Source organism: Colobus angolensis, unplaced genomic scaffold (genome assembly GCF_000951035.1).
Source record: "Colobus angolensis palliatus isolate OR3802 unplaced genomic scaffold, Cang.pa_1.0 Scaffold452, whole genome shotgun sequence".
Taxonomy (NCBI): Eukaryota; Metazoa; Chordata; class Mammalia; order Primates; family Cercopithecidae; genus Colobus; species Colobus angolensis.
In genome coordinates this window covers 119057-141476 of record NW_012117955.1, presented here as the reverse complement: position 1 = coordinate 141476, position 22420 = coordinate 119057, and the positions used below count along the sequence as shown (strand labels likewise).

General features: G+C 37.5%; 1 protein-coding gene across 1 annotated transcript in view; it reads right to left on the bottom strand.

Moving 5' to 3' along the window:
- Positions 1-6276: 6276 nt before the first annotated feature.
- ZNF624 (zinc finger protein 624) overlaps positions 6277-22420 on the bottom strand; it is a 54068-nt gene continuing 37924 nt past the window's right edge. The window contains exons 4-6 of the mRNA XM_011957950.1: positions 20846-20972; positions 19767-19862; positions 6277-10036 (exon numbers count right to left, since the gene is read on the bottom strand). Coding sequence (XP_011813340.1) covers positions 7815-10036; positions 19767-19862; positions 20846-20972 — 2445 coding nt within the window. The 3' untranslated portion in view covers positions 6277-7814. The remainder of the gene's footprint in view (positions 10037-19766; positions 19863-20845; positions 20973-22420) is intronic.

Genomic DNA, 22420 nt, shown 5'->3' with positions numbered 1-22420 from the left:
ATAATCCATGGACAGAAAAATTAACTCAAAATTGCATGTAGGACTAAACATAAAATACAAATCCATACAATTTCCAAAAGAAAACAGGAGAAAAAAACTTCAGGATCCTAGGGTAGGTAAAGATTGCTTAAATAGAACCAAAAATGTGTAACAAAACAACAACAACAAAAAAAGAAATGACAAATTGATATCCATCCAAATCCAAAACATCTGCCCTTCAAAAGACACCACTAGGAAAATTTAAAAGGAAGCTAAAGACTGAGAGAAGATATTCACAGTATGTATATATAATAAAGGACTTGTATCTAAATAAAGAGCATTACAACTTAATAACAAGACCAATAACCTAATTCTTAAATGAGCAAAATATTTAAACAGATACTTCACAATGGAGAGATATAAAGGCCATTAAGCACATGAAAAATGTTCAACACAATCGTCAGGGAAATGCAAAGCAAAATCACCTTGAATCACTGCTACATATATTAGAAAAGTTACAAAATAAAAAAAAAACCTGGTCGGGCTTGGTGGCTCACACCTGTAATCTCAGCACTTTTTGGGAAGTCAAGGCGGGCGGATCATGAGGTCAGGAGATCGAGACCATCCTGGCTAACATGGTGAAACCCCATCTCTACTAAAAATACAAACAATTAGCAGGGTGTGGTGGCACACACCTGTAGTCCCAGCTATTTGGGAGGCTGAGGCAGAAGAATTGCTTGAACCCGGGAGGCAGAGGTTGCAGTGAGCCAAGATCTCACCGCTGCACTCCACTCCAGCCTGGGCGAAAGAGCGAGACTCGGTCTCAAACAACAACAACAACAACAAAACCTGACAATTCAGTTGGCAAGGCTGAAAGTACCCGAAATAATCATACATTGTTGGTGGGTTGTAAAATGGTACAAATTCTTTGGAAAACAACTGGCAGTTTCTTATAAAGTTTTACATATATTTATCTTATGAACTAGCAACTCCAAACCTAGAAATTGATGCAATATAAATGAAAAAAAAGTGTCTACACAAAAAGTTGCATATGACTGTTCGTAGCAGATTCATTCATCATAACCCTAAACTGGAAACAACTGCCCATCATCGAGTGAGTTAATCAACTGTGGTCATATATTAATATAAAGGTATGCTACTCAGCAATAAGAGAATGAAATACTGACACACACCAAATTAACGGATCTCAAAACTTTACGCTGAAAGAAGGCAGACACAGGAGAGTATGCTGTATCATTCCATTTATATGAAAGTCTAGAAAAGATAATTCTAATCTATACTGACAAAAAGTAGATTTATAGTTTCTTGGAGTCAGAGGTGGGAAGCATTGTCTGGGAAAGAATACAGGAAATTTTGGGGTTGATGAAAATGTTGTTTGATTGTGGTGGTGGCTATATAGGTGTATAAGTTTGCCAAAACGTATCAAAATGTAAAGTTAAACTGGGTACAAATTGTTATACATAATTTATGTCTCAATAAAGGTGATAAAAATCTATTTGATACAGCTAAATAGGTACTTTAAAGAAATGTATAGTGTTAAACACAAATATTAGCAAAAAAGAATTGTTGAACATTGCTTATCTAGATTTCATTCCAAGAAGCTAGAAAAAAACCCAGTAAATCACACCCAAATAAAATACATAGAAGAAAATAAAGGAGCATAAATTAGTAAAAAAGAAATTAGCTCTATAAAAGTAGGTGGGTGTTTTTTTTAAAAAAAATTAAATGTTAAGTCCTAGAAAACCTAATCAAGAAAACAAAAAGAGAGTACATAAATTACCAACACCAGAACTGAAGAAGGGAACATCACTTTAGATCCTAAAGATATTAAAAACAGAACAGATATTATAAACAAAATTAGATATTTTGGTGAAATTATATGGACATAATTTTTAAAAGAATTTACCAAAATGTACACGAGATAAAAAATCTGATTAATCCTATGTCTATCAAATCATTGAATACATAGTTAAAATTTTTCCAACAAAAATTTTCCCAGGTGCTACTCTGGTTACACACAAAATTATAGCAAATAACACCAAAACCAATAATACCAATCTTACACATCTTACCCACACTCTTCCAGAGGACCAAAAACAAACAAACAAAAAACCAAAAGCAAAATAAAGGGAATTCTCAACTCATGTTATGAGTCCATAATTCTGATACAAAGTCAAACAAGGTTATTACAAGAAAGAAAACACAGAAGACAATATGGACATAGACACAAAATCCTATACAAAATTTTGACAAATTTAATTCAATAACATATTAAAAATATTACCCACAATGACCAAATTAAATCTATTCCAGGAATGCACATTGCTTTAATAGCTAAAAGTCAATTTGTATAGATGAATCTTGAGGACATTATGCTAAGGGAAATAAGCCAGTTACCAAAGGACAAATACTGTATGATTCTACTTATATGAGGTATCTAGAGCAGTCAAATTCATGGAGACAGGAAGTAGGATGGTGGTTTCCAGGGTTTAGGGGGTGAAGTGGGGAATGGAGAGTCATTGTTTAATGGGTATTCAGTTTCAGCTTTCTAAGATGAAACAGATTCTGGAGATGGATAGTTCCACAATATGACTTAATAGCACTGAACTGCACACATAATAATGGCTAGGATTATAAATTTTATGTGTATTTTATGACAATTTTTAAATGTTTAAAATCAAACCACATAATTTAAACACATGAACAGAATGAAAAACTATAAGCATCTCAACAGTGGCAAAAAATGTATTTGATGAAATTCTACACCCATCCTGATAACAAACCTCAGAAAAGTAATTTGAGTGATAGAGACTATCTAAAATTTACACTTCAAGTCATACGAAATGGTAAAATGTTTTGTTTTCCTTTAGATTCTGGGAAAAAGGCAAGGATGTCTACAAATCCTATTTCTGGAGGTCCTAACCAGTGCAATAAAGCAAGAAAAAAGTGGTATAAAGATTATAAAGAATGATGTAAAACTGACTTTACCACAGATGACATACTGTGTACACAGAATGTCAAAAAGAATGAACAATTATAAATAAGTGAATTTAGCAAGGTCACTGGATATAAGATCGACTTTAAAAATCTATTCCATATATATATCATATATATATGATATATATGTATATGATATACCGTTTACCTATATTGTGACAATCAGAAAATGAAATTAAAATAATAGCATTTATAGCATCAACATCAAATATATAGTACTAATCTAACAAAACTTCTACAATTGAAAAAATACAGTAACTTCTATAATTGAAAAAATTGCAAAACATTGCAAAAATATAAAAATTGGTGAAATTTTGAGGTCAGTTTCGGAGGTGGGTGGATCACTTGAAGTCAGGAGTTCAAGACCAGCCTAGCCAACATGGGGAAATCCCATCTCTACTAAAAAAAAATACAAAAAATTAGCCAGGCGTGGTGGCAGGCACCTGGATTCCTACCTACTCGGGAGTCTGAGGTTGCAGTGAGCCGAGATTGTGCCACTGCACTCCAGCCTGGGTGACAAAGCAAGCCTCCATCTCAAAAAAACAAAAACAAAAACAAAAGACAAACCCCTCAAATGTTTAAACTATCTATATAAATGAAATGTTTTGGAATACTCATAAATGTCTCAGTATTCATGTTCATACATTCATTTTTCCAGAATTAATCTATGTATCTGATGTAATGCCAACAAAATCCTACCTTTTTGGTATGAGGCAATTGAAAAAAAAAATCATTCAACAATGTATATGAAAATGCCAAGGACCTAAAATAACGACAATTTTGAACAAGAACAAAATTAGAAAACATACAGTTGACCTGTAAGCACAGGTTTTAACTGTGTGGGACCACTTATACATGGGTTTACTTCTACCTCTGCCACCTGAGACAGCAAGACCAACCCCTCCTCTTCTTCCTCCACCTTAGCCTGCTCAATGTGAAGACGATGAGGATAAAGATCTTGACGATGATCCACTTCTACCTAACGAATAGTAAATATTTTCTCTTCCTTAGGATTTTCTTATTATTTTTTCTCTAGCTTACGTAAGAATACAGTACATAATACATATACAAAGTGTGTTAATTGACTGTTTATGTTATTGGTAAGGCTCCTAGTCAAATGTAGGTTATTAGTAGTTAATTTTTTGAGGTCAAAAGTTGTACAATGATACTTGATTGTGTGAGGGCTCAGTTCCCCTAATCCCGGAATTGTTCAAAGGTCAACTGTACTATCAGTTTTCATTTAAAATACTTGGTATTGTTACAATAATAAACGCACAGAACAATGAAACATAGTCCAAAAGACCCTAACATGCATGATCATCGGATTTATCATAAATGTTCAACTGCAAAACAAGGGAAAGAGGGAAAGATGGCCTTTTCAATAAATGATGTTGAACAAATTGCTTATTTGTTTGAAAAATATTTTGACCTCTACTCCATACCACACATAAATATTAATTTCAGATGGATCATACGCATTAAATAGTAGGTATGTGGAAGAGAATGTAGAAAAATATCTTTATGACCTTGAGTTAGGAAAATATTTCTTAAACTGGGCAAAAAAGCACTAATCAAAAGAAAAGTTATTCTTTATCAAAATTTAGAACTTCTGTTCATCAAAGGACATCATTTGGAGAGTGAAAAGGTAAGCTGCAGATGAGATATTTGTAATATAAACATCTAAAAAAAATCCGTCTCCAGAATATATAAAGAATCCTACAAATGAGCAAATATCAGTTCCCACTAAAAAATGGCAAAAGTCTTGAGGTACTTCTCAAAGAAGATATTTAAAAAGCCAACACATTTCGAAAGGGGGGCTCAACAGCATTATCCACTGAGGAAGTGCAAATTAAAGCCATAATGGAATAGCAGCATGCACAAGAGCCAGGCCCTGGGAGCTCAGGCTGCCACTGAAGCTGCTCTCGTCAGGTTGGTGTGGGTCATCCCCAGCCCCTTACCCAATGGATGCTTTTCAGTTCTTTTGTCATTTGAACTTGCTGACCATGTTCCTCTTCTTGAAGCGCTTCCCTCTAAGGCAGGAATGGGAGGAAGGGTTTAGATGTAGTGAGGATTTGGAGGCAGAATGGAGGGACCCATGTCAACTCTGTGACAGCAGAGCTTCTTAAAGGTCTGACTCTCAAACCTTTCACTCAGAAAGTGGCACATTAACTATCCTCAATGAGGACCGGTCTCTTAGTAATAGTCAATAGGTTTCACTATTAAACCTCAATCAAAAATGGTCATTTTAACCAGAATGTCAAACTATTCATGATGGAAGATAATTCACATCATTCATCCTTTACCTCCTTCCCGATGTTAAATACATATTTACCCTGGCATCGTGAAATAGGTATTTGATTTTCTTAGCCTCCCTGAAGTGTAACTCATCATGCCTTGTTCTTTTTGGATGTCAGGTCTTTGGTCTGTCAGGGATTTCTGGTATTAGGGACACAGCTTCTGCGTTCCCATTGTTACTCTAGGCCCCTCCTAGCAGAAGTATTTCATAGTGTTCCCAGAACTTCCAAGCCCTCATTTATAGACTTGGGAGTTATTGGCTATTTTCTCTCTCTACACTTCATCATGAAAAGTTCAAAGGCTTTACATAGCCTCTTCCATAAAGACACCTGCTGTTGCCATTATGACCTTTTCTTTGGTGGCATGTTGAAAGTGGAACTTCTTTCTGAGGCTTGTGGTCTTCTGGTCTACAGCCTGGGCAGAAGTTCCAGATATTCTTGGACACATTTTTCATCTATCTGGAATTTCTTTTTTTTTTTTTTTTTTTTTTGAGACGGAGTCTCGCTCTGCCACCCAGGCTGGAGTGCAGTGGCCAGATCTCAGCTCAAGCTCACTGCAAGCTCCGCCTCCCGGGTTTACGCCATTCTCCTGCCTCAGCCTCCGGAGTAGCTGGGACTACAGGCGCCCGCCACCTCGTCCGGCTAGTTTTTTGTATTTTTTAGTGGAGACGGGGTTTCACCGTGTTAGCCAGGATGGTCTCGATCTCCTGACCTCGTGATCCGCCCGTCTCGGCCTCCCAAAGTGCTGGGATTACAGGCTTGAGCCACCGCGCCCGGCCTATCTGGAATTTCTATCACCTCCTACAAAGGAAACTCAGTGGGTGGTAGGAATAAGGTGCTAAATAACTTGTTTTGGAATTTAGGTAACATCAGAACCAACTTCCATGCTCTCAGATGCATGAGCACCTCTCCCCCTCATTGTACCTCCAGCACTGAGGGTAGGTCCTGGCACATTGAAGGTGTCCAATAAATAAAATGCACAACAAAAAGATTTTTCCTTTTTATGTAAATATTACAGATTCATTGCAAAGAAAAAAATTAACTTAAGAACACAGAAAAGAAAGTAAAAAACAAACAAAAAAATCTGATACTCCACTAAAACAGAAATAACCATCATAAATTTTTTGGAGACCATCCTTTCAAAATTCATCTCTCTCATAAGTTCACATAAATACATAATATTACATATATAGTTTTATACCATACATGCAGCATTTAAATTTTTCTGTTTTTATAGTCTCCCCTCCCCTTATTGCTACTTCTCCTTTTCTCACTCCCCTCAAGGTAATCAATATTAACAGCCTGGTGTATATTCTTCTGTCTCCATGTGCATCTAACCACACACACATAAATACAAAATAAATGGGTGTGATTATTTTAACAAAAATGATATATTGTATATATACATTTGTTATAAAGCAATTATTTATCAATACATTGTGGAAATACAGTGAAATCAGCTAGTATAGATATAGTTCATTTTTAAAATTACTCTCAAACACTGTTCCATAATAAGGATATGTCACAATTTATCTAACCATTTCCCTATTAATAGGCATTCATTTGTTTGCAGTTGGGGCTTTGCCCCCCTCTACAAACAATACTTCAACAAACATGTTTATTTATATTCTTATGCATTGATGCTGCTTTTATTTCTATGAGACAGATCCCAAAAGTGAGACTGCTGGGTCTAAGAGTATATATGTTTTAAACTCTTCAATATATATTGTTGGACTGCTGGTAGAAGTATGTTATATAACCTTTAGGTAATAGTACATGGTTTCCCAAACCCCAATAGCAAAAGATCTCTTAATTTCTGCCAAATCCATGAAGGGGAAGTTTCATCTCACTGAGCATTTCAATTTGCATTTCCCTGAGTGCTTTTGAGGTTCAAAATCTTTTCATAGGATAATGATCACCTACAGTTGCTCTCCTATGAAGAACCATCCAGTCCAGAGGAATTAAAGACTTAAGTGTAAAAAATAAAATCATAAAAATCTTAAAAACAAATTTAGGATACTGTGTATAACCTGGGATTAAGGAGATCTCTTTTAAGTAAAATGAGTAAATAAAAAATCTAAAAAGGAAATGATATAAATATTTTCCTATAAAAATGTTGTGCCATTACTATAAAGACAAATGCTAGATTAAGAAAAACATCTGCTACATAATGACAAAGGATTAATATCTAAAATATATAAAAAGCACCTCCAGGTTTATAAGACAGATAAATGAATAGAAAAATAGGCGAATACATATATAGGCAATTAACTAATGATAATTTGTTAAATGAGTAAAGTATGAAATCTGGATGAAGGCTTTCATTTGTTCATTATTTTTGTCTAGTGAGAGTTTCCTTATAACTTCTAAGATTTATTATTAAATGATTTCCCACATAATTGTTTATAGTTTCTCTATATACTTTCTGATGAATTCCTAATGAAGATTTTCCTATATTCATAAAATATAGTTTATAAGATTCATCTTGTGGAGTTGACATCTAGGTGAATGACTTATTGTTCTTTATATTAACTGACTTTCTCTCTGATGTATTCTTTGATGTACAGCAAGACTTGAACTACTCCTGAAGGCTTTTCCACATTCATTACATTTATAGGGTTTTTCTCCAGTATGCATCCTCAAGTGTACAGTAAAGTCTGAGTTAGTTCTGAAGGCTTTTCCACATTCTTCACATTTATAGGGCCTCTCCCCAGTATGAATTCTCTGATGTAGGGTTAGCTGTGATAGAGTAATACAACCCTTTCCACATTCCTTACAGGTGTAGGGTTTTTCTCCAGTGTGTGTTCTCCAATGCACTGTAAGGTAAGAACCCCTCCTGAAGGCTTTTCCACAGACATCACACTTATAGGGCTTCTCTCCACTATGGATTTTCTGATGTTCTGTGACATGTACCATCTGGCTAAATGCTTTCCCACAGTCATTACATTTAAATGGTTTCTCTCCAGTATGTGTTCTTTGATGTGTATTAAAGCCTGAGTTACTTGTGAAAACCTTTCCACATTCATTACATTTATAGGGCTTCTCTCCAGTATGCCTTCGTTGGTGCACAGTAAGCTGTGATGTATTAGTGAAGGCTTTCTCACATTCATTACATTTATATGGTTTTTCCCCAGTATGGGTCCTCTGATGTACAATAAGGTATGATTTAGTCCTAAAGGACTTTCCACAGTCATAACATTTATAGGGTTTCACTCCAGTATGAATTTTCTGGTGCTCCTTGAGATTTACCATTTTGGTGAAGGCCCTCTCACAGTCAGTACATTTATATGGTTTCTCTCCAGTGTGAATTCTCTGATGTACAGTTAAGTGTGATTTTATTCTGAAAGACTCCCCACATTCATTGCACAGGTAAGGTTTCTCTTCAGTATGAATACGCTGATGTATAATTAGAGAAGAAGAACGCATGAAGGCCTTTCCACATTCATTACATTTATAAGGTTTCTCTCCTGTATGCATTCTGTGGTGTACAGTAAGGCATGAATAATTAATGAATGCTTTCCCACATTCATTACATTTATAGGGCTTTTCTCCTGTGTGAATTCGCTGATGTTCTGTGAAATTTGCAATGCGGTTGAATGCTTTCCCACATTCATTACATTCATAGGGTTTTTCCCCAGTGTGAGTTCTTATATGTACGATAAGGCTTGAATTACTTCTATAGGCTTTTCCACATTCGTTACATCTAAAAGGTTTCTCTCCAGTATGAATCCTCTGATGCACATTAAAAATTGTGGTGTTCTTAAAAGACTTCCCACACTCATTGCACTGATACGGTTTCTCTTCAGTGTGGGTCTTCTGATGCACACTAAGATATGACTTGTTCCTAAAGGCTTTCCCACAATCATCACATTTGTAGGGTTTCTCACCATTGTGAGTTTCCTGATGTCTTGCAAGTTTTGATTTATCACTAAAAGCTTTCCCGCATTCATTACATTTATAGGGTTTCTCTCCAGTTTGAATTCTCTGGTGCTGATTAAGACGGGCACACTGGCTAAAAGACTTCCCACACACATTACACTGATAAGGTTTCTCTTTAGTGTGAATTCTCTGATGTACCATAAGTGATGAGGAAGCAATGAAGGCCTTTCCACATTCATTACATTTATAGGGTTTTTCTCCAGTGTGGATTTTTTTGTGCTGACTGAGATATGAAGGCTGGCTGAATGTTTTCCCACATTCATTACATTCGTAAGGTTTTTCTTTAGTATGAGTTCTTTGATGTTGAATGAGCAATGACCTATAACGAAAGGCCTTTTCGCATGTACCACATTTGTAGGGTTTTTCCTTATTATTGGATTTTTTCCCCAAAGTAAGTTCTGAAGTCTGCCTTATGGCTTTGCTGCCTTTCATCTCCTTGCAAATTATCTTCCCCAAACGGGAATCTGTAATCAAATTTAAATTCTCTGTGAAATTTTCCTCTTGTGTTTGGCATCTGCTGTGAAGCCCTTCAGTGGCAATGCCTGGTTCTGGAACAAGAATAGACTCAAATCTAAAGCCTCTTTGACTAGTGGGAGTCTTCTTGAGTGGAATTATTCTTTGACTCAAATGATTCTCCTGATTATTTTGTAATCTCAATATCCTATCATTCCATTTCCATAACCCTTCCACTCTGGAATCCCACAGACCATTCTCCGTAAGTTTCTCTACAACGGCCTCCTGTGATAAATCTTCAGAAGTATCCTTTGTTCGTGTAGCATTCTTGGTTGCACGTTTGGGCTCCATGTCTGGGGTAAAAAAGAGAAAAATCAAGTAATTCCTTTCCTAAGCTGGAGCAATCTCACTAAACAGAACAATAAAAGTAATAAATATATGGATAATGAATATGTGGTTTTAATTGCTTTCACACTGACTTGTTTTCTAGTGAGAAGAAGGTAGGGTTAAGGGAGGCTGGTTTAGCAAAAACTAAAGTAGCAAATTCACTGAAACTTTTCTGTTAAAAAAGTCCATTCAGCTGGGCACAGTGGCTCATGCCTATAATCTCAGCACTTTGGGAGGCCAAGGTGAGAGAATTGCTTGAGCTCAGGAGTTCGAGACCAGTCTGGGCAATATAGCAAAACACTGTCTCCACAAAAAAAATACAAAATTAGCCAGGCATGATGGTGTGCACCTGTATGTAGTCCCAGTCACTTGTGATGCTGAGGTGGGAGGATTGCTTGATTCCAGGAGGTGGAGGTTGCAATGAGCCAAGATGGTGTCACTACACTCTACCCTGGGTGACAGAGCAAGACGGTCTCAAAAAAAAAAAAAAAAAAAAAAGTGTTGCAGGAAGTCAGGAAGTCAGGGACCTCTAACGGAGGGACTGACTGAAGCCCTGGCAGAAGAAAATAAATTGTGAAGATTTCATGGACATTTATCACTTCCTCAACCAATACTTTTGTGATTTCCTATGCCTGTCTTTACTTTAATCTCTCAATCCCACCATCTTTGTAAGCTGAGGATGAATGTTGCCTCAGGACCTTGTGATGATTGTGTTAACTGCACAAATTGTTTACAGAGCATGTGTGTTTGAACAATATCAAATCTAGGCACCTTAAGAACAGGATAACAGCAATTTTCAAGGAACAAGGGAGATAACCTTAAAGTCTGGCTGCCTGTGGGCTGGGCAGGACAGAGCCATATTTCTCTTATTACTGAAAACAGGTAAGAGCAGTATTGCTGAATTCTTTCCCCAGTAAGGAATATTAATAATTAACAGCCCTGGGAAAGGAATACACTCCCAGGGAAGGCCTCTGAAATGGCCTCCCTGGGAGTGTCTGCCTTTATGCAGATGTAGATAGGGATGAAACATGCCCTAGTCTCCTGCAGCACCCCTGGCTTGCTAGGATGAGGAAATTCCAGCCTGGCAAATTCTAGTCAGACCGGTTCTCTGCTCTTGAACCCTGTTAAAATGTTTATCAATGACAATGAGTACACAGCGGGACACAGAAATTCATTAGTGATTCTAGTTTCACTCTGACCTTGTGATCTCACCCTGACCTCCTGCCTTGTGATCTTTTGTTGCCCTTAAAGCATGTGATCTCTGTGACCCACACCCTATTCGTACACTCCCTCCCCTTTTGAAAATCACTAATAAAAACTTGCTCGTTTTGCAGCTTAGGGGGCATCACAGAACCTGCTGACATGTGATGTCTCCCCCAGACACCCAGCTTTAAAATTTCTCTCTTTTGTACTCTTTCCCTTTATTTCTCAGACTGGCCGACACTTAAAGAAATAGAAAAGAATCCACGTCAAATTATCGGGGGCAGGTTCCCCCAATAAAAAAGTCCATTTGTGGTTTAGAGCCAACTATTTTAGATGGTATTCTTCAACTTTTGACAACCTCAAACACTGTCATACTCTCCTGCTTTCTATTTACTCCACAAACCAGACATTAGTCCCCAACCATACTTTCTATTTGTTCTTTTTTTTTTTTTTGAGACAGAGTCTTGCTGTGTCACCCAGGCTAGAGTGCAATGGTGTGATCTCAGCTCATTGCAACCTCCGCCTCCTGGTTTCAAGCAATTCTCCTGTCTCAGCCTCCTGAGTAGGTGGGACAACAGGCATGTGCCACCACACCCAGCTAATTTTTGTATTTGTAGTAAAGATGGGGTTTCGCCATGTTGGCCAGGCTGGTCTTGAACTGCTGACCTCAGGTGATCCACCCACCTCAGCCTCCCAAAGTGCTGGGATTACAGGCATGAGCCACCATGCTTGGCCTCTATTTGTTCTCATTCTTGATTGACTAGCTTTGTTGTGAGGGCTTTCTCAAATTTCACTGGCAGAATAGTTTATTCAAGTCTTTGTACATACCTTTTAATAAAACTTTTATGGAAAAAAACACTTTGATTTTCAAAAAGAGCTAAACAACAAACTAATCAAAAGTTAATATTTATACTTACTATTTCATATAGTGATAATTATTATTTAATTAAGGGTAGATTTAACAACTTTTTTATGGCCCTAAGAACTTTTCTGACAGTTTGTCAAAAATTCACTAAAAATTACACTGTGGGATACCGGTCTTACAACGTGTTTGTGTATGCAATTTAATATTTTATTTTTAGGACACTTTAATGCTTTTTAAAACTTCTAATTCATTTTCAGGTAATTATGCCTCAATGTTTAAATATAAGTTCAATAAAAACTCTTGTTGATGACAGAATGGTTTTATGACCTTTTTTTTTTTTTTCTGAGGCAGTGTCTCACTCTGTTGCCCAGGCTGGAATACAGTGGCACGATCTCAGTTCACTGCAACCTCCACCTCCTGGGTTCAAGCGATTCCTGTGCTTCAGCTTCTGAAGTAGTTGGAATTACAGGCATGCACCATCACACCCAGCTAATTTTTCTTATTTTTAGTAGAGAAAGTATTTTGCTATGTTGGCCAGGATGGTCTCCAACTCCTGGCCTCAAGTGATCCACCCTCCTTGGCCTTCCAAAGTGCTGGGGTTACAGATGTGAGCCACTGTGCCCAGCCAATTTTATGATTTTAAAACTCATTTTTAAGCAGTATGATTTGTCTACATTATTTTACTTTTATAACATCTAAATTAATATTTTGTCATGCTGCTGCTATTTATCACTCTTAAACAGTTTTAATTAGTTTGAGCATATCTTTTGCTGTTGTAGAATATTATATTGCCAATATCTGATAAAAGAAAACAAAACTTTTGCTGTCAGAAAAAAAGCTATAAGGCTGGGTGTGGTGGCTCATGCCCGTAATCCCAGCACTTTGGGAGGCTGAGGCAGGAAGACTGCTTGAGCCCAGGAGTTTAAGACCAGCTTGGGCAACACAGTGAGACCCCATCTCTACAAAAAATTAAAAATGAGCTGGGCATGGTGGCACACACTTGTAGTCCTAAATATTTGGAAGGCTAAAGCTGGAGGATCCCTGAAGCCCAGGAGGTTGAAGCTACAGTGAGCTATGATCTACACTGCGCTACAGCCTGGGTGACAAAGTGAAACCCTGTCTCAAATAAATAAATAAAATAAATAAAAGAAGGCCGGGCATGGTGGCTCACTCCTGTAATCCCAGCACTTTGGGAGGCCGAGGAGGGTGGATCACCTGAGGTCAGGAGTTCGAGACCAGCCTGGCCAACATGGTGAAACCTCACCTCAACACAAAAATTAGCTGGGTGTGGTGGTGGCACACGCTTGTAATCCCAGCTACTCGGGAGGCTGAGGAAGGAAAATTGCTTGAACCCAGGAGGCGGAGGTTGTAGTGAGCCGGGATTGCACCATTGCACTCCAGCCTGGGCGACAGAGCGACACTCCATCTCAAATAAATAAATAAAATAAAAGAAGAAGAAAAGCTATAGAAAACATCTGTAGCACCAATTTGGAATTCAGAAACTAATAATAAATGTAAAAGGCCAAAAGAATATGAAGTTGGAAAGCAGAAAAATGATGAAAAACTTGCAAACATTAGAAAAGAAGAAGAGACATCCAGGATAGGGTGAAAAGGTCTATCACAGATGTAACCAGAGTCCTAGAAGGTTAAAAAGAGAAGTGACAGAGAATGAACAGAAGCTAAGTCAAAGAAATAATGTATTAGAATTTTCCACAACAGATTAAAAAAAAATCAAGTCACAAATCATAGAAGCCAAATGAATCTTCAGCATGAGAAATATGAAGAAAACTATACTAAAGTACACAGTAGTAAAACCATTGAAAACTAAACTCTTAAAAGCAGCCAAAAAAAGAGAGACAGGGCCAGGAATGGTGGCTTACGCCTGTAATCCCAGCACTTTGGGAGGCCAAGGTGGGCAGATCACCTGAGGTCAGGAGTTCGAGACCAGCCTGGCCAATACAGTGAGACCCCGTCTCTACCAAAAATACAAAAATTAGCTGAGCGTGGTGGTGGGTGCCTGTAGTCTCAGCTACTCAGGAGGCTGAGGCAGGAGAATCACTTGAACCCGGGAGGCAGAGTATGCAGTGGGCTGAGGTCACGCCACTGTACTCCAGCCTGAGCGACAGAACAAGACTCCATCTCAAAAAAAAAAAAAAAAAAAAAAAAAAGAGACAGATATCCGTTTTTTTTTTTTGTTTGTTTTGTTTTGTTTTTAAAAAAAAGAAGAGTCTTGCTCTGTCGCCCAGGTTGGAGTGCAGTGGATAGGATTACAGGTGTGTGCCACAACACCCAGCTAATTTTTGTATTTTTAGTAGAGATGGGATTTTGCCATGTTTCCCAGGTTCGTCTTGAACGCCTGACCCCAAGTGATCCACCCACCTCGGCCTCCCAACACCTGGTCAAAGACAGATGTCCTTTAACGAGCAACAATTAGATCAGAGGTTACAAATTATAACCAATTTGGCCCACCGTCTATTTCTGTATAGCCAGCAAGATAAGAATGATTTTTAATATTTTATTTATTTATTTATTTACTTATTTTGAGACTGAGTCTTACTCTGTCACCCTGGTTGGAGTGCAGTGGGCAATCTCAGCTCACTGCAACCTCCGCCTCCTGGGTTCAAGTGATTCTTGTGCCTCTACCTTCTGAGTAGCTGGGATTACAGGCCAGTGCCACCATGCCTAGCTAAAATTTGTATTTTTAGTAGAGATGGGGTTTCACCATGTTGCCCAGGCTGGTCTTAAACTCCTGGCCTCAAGTGATCTGCCTGCCTTGGCCTCCCAAAGTGCTGGGATTACAAGCATGAGCCACCACGCCTGGCCAAATTTTACATTTAAAGTGGTTGAAAAATATATGAAAAGAATGATATTGTGACACATTAAAAATGTATGAAATTCAAATTTCAGAGTCTGTAAGTGAAGTTTTAGTGGAGCACAACCACACTACTTGGTTAATGTGTTGCCTATGGATTCCTTGGTGCTAAAATGGCAGAGTGGAGTAGTTGCAGCAGACAGTCCTTATGATCCAACAAAGCCGAAAATGTTGCTGCCTTGCCTTTTATATAAAAGTTTAGACAGATGGTTCACTTCTCAACAGGTTCTACATAAGACAGAAAACAATACATGATACCTTTGAAATGCTGAAAGAATGTAACCGCAAATCTAAAATTCCAAGCTTACCAAAAATATCCTCCCAAAATGAAGGTCAAATGAAAATATTTTTAGAAAAAAAAAAAAGAGGCTAGGCATGGTGGCTCATGCCTGTAATCCCAGCACTTTGGGAGGCCGAGGCGGGCAGATCTCATGAGGCTAGGAGTTCGAGACTGGCCTGACCAACATGGAGAAACCCTGTCTCTACTAAAAACACAAAATTAGCCTGACATGGTGGCATATGCTTGCAATCCCAGCTACTAGGGAGGCTGAGGAAGGAGAATCGCTTGAACCTGGGAGATGGAGGTTGTAGTGAGCCAAGATCGTGCATTGCACTCCAGCCTGGGCAACAAGAGCAAAACTCCATCTCAAAGGAAAAAAAAAAAAGAAAAACAAAAGAGAATATGGCACAAGTATATCTGAGTAAAAGGAAATATTAAAGAGTTTTTTAGGCAGAAGAAAAATAATCTCAGATACAAGCTCAGCATTGAAAAAAACAAGAGAAAGGAAAGGCAAAAATGTGAGTAAATTTAAATGAACATTGACTGCATAAAGCATAATAATAATATTTTACGTGATTTGACATATATAGAATTAAAATATATAATTTCAATAATATATGTGAGGTTAAATGGAATAAGCTGTTCTAAGATCCTTTTATTGCTTGGGAAGAGGGAAAAACCTATATATAACTATTGAATCACAGATGCAGACTTTCATCTCAGGGTTAATCACTGAACAAATAATTTAAAATGTTATGATTACCAAGTGATCAGAGAGGGCAAATAGAACAATAAAAGGTGATAAATCTAAAGAAAGGCATGAATGGAAAGAAAAAGAATACAGAATGGGCAAAATGCTTTCACAGTTAAATGTAAATGTACTATGTATAAATAGACTGAACACTCCAAAAGACAAGAACTGTCAGATTGGTTAAAATATTAACAATAGGCCAGGCGCAGTGGCTCACGCCTGTAATCCCAGTACTTTGGGAGGCCAAGGCGGGTGGATCACTTGAGGTCAAGAGATCGAGACCAACCTGGTCAACACGGTAAAACCCCGTCTCTACTAAAAATACAAAAATTAGCTGGATGTGGTGGCAGATGCCTGTAATCCCAGCTACTTGGGAGGCTGAGGCAGGAGAATCGCTTGAACCCAGGAGGCAGAGTTTGCGGTGAGCCGAGATTGCGCCATTGCACTCCAGCCTGGGCAACAAGAGTGAAACTGAGTCTCAAAAAAAAAAAAAAAAAATTAACAACATACTACTTATAAAATAAAGACAAAAAGTACAAGAATACACAGAAGGTGAAAGTGAGCAGATGAAAAAAGGTATACCATACAAACAACAACCAAAAGAAAGATGCTGTAGTAATATTAACATCAGACAAAACAGACTTTAAGGCAAAAACCATTAAGAAATGAGATACTTCATAATGACAAAAGCCAATTTACCATAAAGATAACAATTATAACTTTGTATTTACATAATAACACAGCTTCAAATACAGAAAAAAAAATTAAATGAACGAAATAGGAAACAAATGCATAGTCTCACTAGCAGACTTTAAAAAATCTTTCTCAACTGATAGAATAAGCTGTAAGTACACAGATTTTAACATAATTAACAAACTTAATCTCCTGACACATCTAGAAATTATACTTAATATGTATAAGCTATACATTTTTTTCAAGAGCATAAAATGCTTACAAAATTCTGCAAAGACTGACATAATTCAGAGCATCTTGTCTGACCATAATAGAATTAAAGTTAACAAGATTGCTAGAAAATTCCCAAATGGCACAAAATTAAGAAAAACATTTAAAAATAACTGAAGGATAAAAGATATCACAATAGAAATATAAAATATTTTCCACTCAAAAATTATGAAGATGCTACATAAAAAAGTGTGATACAGTTCTGATAGCCCTAAACAATTAGAAAAGAACAGCTGAAAATCAATGATATAAGTATCTAATTCAAGAGGTTAGAAAAGATCCACAAATTAAGCTCTAAGAATATAATAAAATAATAAAGAACAGAAAGTAATAAAACTCAAACATACAAGAAAAAGGACTAAAAACAGTAATGTTTTTAAAAGCCAAGTAATGTCATGCATGGTGGCTCACATCTGAAATCCCAGCAATTTGGGAGGCCGAGGTGGGAGGACAGCTTGAGCCCAGGAGTTCGAGAACATCTTGGTCAACGTAGTGAGACCCCTCTACAAAACATAAAAATCTTAGGTGGTGGTGTGTGCCTCTAATCCCAGCTATGTAGGAGGATGAGGCAGGAGGATCACTTGAGCCCAGGAGTTCGAGGCTGCAGTGAGCTATGATCATGCCACTGCATTCCAGCCTGGGTGACAGAATGAGACCTTGTCTCAAAGAAAAAAAAAAGTCAAGTAAGATTGATAAACTCTAGCAAGACTGAGTAAGATAAAATAAAGAAAACACAAAAAACCAGTATCAGGAATAAGAAGTGGCACATCACTTCAGATGCGTATAAACATTTAAATGATAAGCAGAGGATAGTATGCCAATAAATTTAAAAATTAAACAGAACAATCCCTAAACATAATTTGCTAAACTAAAACAAAAAGAAATAGGAAATATGAACAGTCCTAAGTACTGAAGGTATACAAACTGTAATTAAACACTTTTCCCAATAAAAGCTTCAGGCCAAGATGGCTTCCCTGGTGAATTCCACTACCATAAAAAATAACTTTCCCTCTCTCACTACTTTTTCTTCCCTCACCATAAGCTGATGATCTTGCCTCACATTTTAGAAAACATGGCAGCTATCATAATAGCGGCCTCAATCTTCATGCCCTCAACTGACCTGCAGGTGCACCCATCTTCTCCACCTTTCTCAGTATTACAACACAGGAGGTGACCTCTCCACCTATTAAAGGTAAATCCCCCTTTCCATTCTAGATTTTATCTCCTTTAACCCTGTCAAACACCTTAGTCCTTCATCTTTGTCTTGCAACATCAATGTCGCTCTCTCCATTAAGGCGATCCTATCAGCACTCAAACATGTCATAGCAGCTCCCATCTCAAAAATAAAACAAGTATTTTTTCTTAACTCCATTCTTTCCTTTAGCCACTGCTCCATTTCTCTTTCCCTCTTCACAGGGGAAAAAAAAGTCCCTTTCTAAAAAGTTATCTAAAACTATCTTTAATGTCTACTTTCCACTCAATCTTTTAAGCATAAATAATATCTGATATATAAAAATATGTAATGCATGTGTGGGTTGTTCATGGTATCATAATAAAATGAATCAGAATCTATTTATTTCTTTCCATCTCCACTACCATCACCCAAAGTTCCTCTCATCTCCTGGATAGACTATTGTAACAACCTTTTAACTTACTACCTGTTTTATGCCTCAAGTTCAATCTCTAAACAGGGTTATTTTCTAAAAACCCTGCAGTAAAATCTCTCCATGGTTTGGAACTCACTTAGATCATCTACAAAGCCCTGCACAGGCAGGCTCCTACATCTCTAATCTCACTTTAGTCACAGCAGCTTCCTTTTGATTTCCAGAACACATGGCCTTCTTTGCTGTATCAGATCCTTTGCATTGTTGTTCCCTAGCCTGGAATACTTCCCTTTTCCTCTTCCCCTCCCTGGCTGCTGCTTCTGACCCTTCAGGTCTCAGCTCAAATGTCACCTCTTCAGAAGCTCCCCTGACCACCCTGTTTGAAGCAGGTGTCCTCATCCCACCCCAGTTACTCTTTCTTATCCTCCAATTTATCTCATAGCTGGGAGGTATGGCAACCACCATTTAGTTTGTTTTTATTTATTTGCCAAATTTCTGTTTCTCAAAATTTAATCTTCATGAAGGCGGGGACCTGGTCCATTTTATTAGGGTCTGTAGCCCTTGTACCTAAGCCAGTTCACAGCATATAGATGTATAATATTGATTAAAAACATCAATATTATATTTTGATTCTCAACTGATTTCTTGTTTGTATTCTCAATTAGTTAAGAACCTGGAGGACAGGTGGTGGGTTCCTCCAAAGTTTCTGCAGCCTTGCAGGTGAAGAAAACTAAATAATGAGTAAATAAGTTTGCCTTAAGAGAAATCAGTGGGGACCGTTATGAAAGCATTTTCAGGTAAATGAAGGAAGAAATGTCAGATAATGGTGAAACAAATGAGAAACATAAAGTTAACCGGAGAAGATAGACCTGAAAGGGATATTTTGTGTATGTTTGAATGAAGAATAAAATAATAATTATGAAAAGCATGTCCCTAGGAAAGCAGAATAGGATGAGATGGTTCCCAAAAGTGGAGAACAGAGAGAGAGGATAAGAGAAGATGGGGGTGAGAGAGACAGGCAGCAAGATGGGGGATCTCTTCCTCTGAGACAGCTTTGAACAAATATATCTCTAAAATTTTTTCAGATGTTGTGTTGAACATCCCCCTATAGTCTGTTACTTCAAATAAATCCCATCTTCTTGGTTCTGTTTAACTCACCAGGATAGGGAATTCTTGAAATTTCTCTCATTGTCACCCATGGTCCTTTCCCATTCTCCAAATGAGATATCATGTCTGGTTTGGAAACTGCAAGCCCTGTCCAGAGAAAAATAAATAGGATTTGATTGGAGCCATGAGCAAGAACTCCTGCCAAATTCAGTCTCAGTTCTTAATCTTCCGTGTAGAATGACCATTACAGGAAGTTCTAGAGCCGCACTGTCCAATACAGTTGCCAATTGTCACATATGGCTATTTAAATTTGAATTTAAATTAAATAAAATTAAGTAAAATCTAAAATTCAGTTCTTCAGATGGACTAGCCAAATTTCAAGTGCTCAAAAGGCACAAGTGAGGCCGGGCGTGGTGGCTCACGCCTGTAATCCCAGCACTTTGGGAAGCCGAGGCGGGCGGATCACGAGGTCAGGAGATCGAGACCATCCTGGCTAACACGGTGAAATCTCATCTCTACTAAAAATGCAAAAAATAGCCAGGCGTGGCGGCGGGCGCCTGTAGTCCCAGCTACTTGGAAGGCTGAGGCAGGAGAATGGCGTGAACCCGGGAGGCGGAGCTTGCAGTGAGCCGAGATTCCGCCACTGCACTCCAGCCTGGGCGACTGAGCGAGACTCTGTCTCAAAAAAAAAAAAAAGGCACAAGTGACTAGTACCTGCCATATTGTACAGTGATGTTTTAGACAATTACAAAGACATCCCAAAGGAGCTCAACACTATGATTCTGGTTTGGTGGGATAACAGATTATGGGAATAATCTAGTGAGTTTAGAAAGAAATTGAATACATTTGTTTCTTTCTTCTAGAGGTACTGATAACTTCCATTTAAGGAAGTGACTAGAAAATACTTCAGTCCAAAATCTGTGGGGTTGTCAACAATCTCCAAGATTCCAGAGAAGTATGTTTCTTACTCTACAATGGGCAGATCATGTAGTTAAGAGTGAGGAATAGCATAACCCAACAATGTGCCCCTAAGATCAAGTACTTCAGTTAAATACTTTAGAGGCCTTTTATCTTTGGCAAACCCGGTCAAATGGGCAGATCAATCAACACAGAAGAGAAGTTATCCTTACCCAGGGAGACCAGATTCCTGTAATTCTCTAGCATCACATCCTTGTGCAGGTTCCTCTGTGTAGGGTCCATCAATCTCCACTCCTCCAATGTGAAGTCTATAGCTACATCTTTAAATGTCACTGATTCCTAAAACAATTACACTGTGATCATTTAGAGACTATACAATTAGACTTGTTAGGCAGAATTATACATAAAAAACTGGAGAAGAGCCTCAGAAACCAGAATCACCAAATGATTATGTAGGTCAACCAGTTCATCCCTTAGAGGATGTATAAATCTCTCCTCCAGTGACAAGAACTTGAAACCATAATATGCTGCCTATATAATCTTCAGAGTTTCATCTGATAGCAGAATTTCTTTTCAGACCAAGTCTGGCTTCCTATGAATTATAAATATTGGCTTCACTATATTATCTGGAGTCAAACAGCATGGTTTCCTCCTTCCCTAGAAAGTATTTAAAATATTTGATAACAGCAAGCAGTTTCTACCCAAATCATCTTTCTTCCTTAAAATCCTGGCTTATCTAAAATATCAATTTTCTTTCAGTTCTAATCTATAGACTATGACTTACTAAAAGATATATTTTATCATTTGCATTATGGATATAGAATACTATAAGCTTTCTCTTTGAAAAAGAAAAATAAAAAATCAAGGAACTTTGGGGAAGTTCTTTGGTCAGGATATGTACACATATTAAAAAATGGAAGACTAGGCCATAAACACTTTTAATGGTTACCTATTGGAGAAAAGAGGGAGTAGAGAGGACTGGAATGAAGGCTAGACTCCTTTGGCTATTTGTTTTGTAGATTTGACTTTTGGACCATTTAAATACTTTACATTATAAATGAAATAAAAATTTTAAAAAAATCCCTAAAAATTAAGAGTAACATGAAACCAGGTGGTAGCATACTCATTCATTAGAGAGGAACTATTTTGAGTGATTTTAATAGAGTAATTTTTCTGTATATACCTCACAAGATACACCCTGAGAAAAATAACTGCAAAATAAAAACAAAACCAAAATATTTTCAGTAAATAATCATATTAATTACAGTGACAGACATGCTATTATGTAACTGTTGTGTGTGTAGTGCTGGATAAAGCAAATCAGCCTACTGATGCCATTGAGAACTAATACATTTGGCATGGGAGAAAGAAGACAGAAATGTAATATTGGTAAGATTAGGTTAAAAACTCCATAGTTCTGAATCTGAATAGGAAGTATCACTAGAGATTCATGAAGCATTTTAAGGGGAAAAAAATATTTCCTTGCTTCAGCCACTGAAAAGGCCCAGAAACCATAACTAATAAAGTGGCACTATGCAAACCAGACTGTAGGCTCTAAATATTACTTCCGCCTAAAAGGAACCAGGGCCTGGAACACCCTGACACATCAAAAAGCAAGGAAGCTATCAAAGACTACTAGGGTCATATCTAAGACACAGGAAACAACTTGAAGAGGCTTCCACTGGCGAATGATGTGACAATTTGAGCATCAATAAGGATAATAATTGCAATGGATTTCAAAAATAGCTAATACAGTTATATTCATGATACATTATTTTAAAAATCTC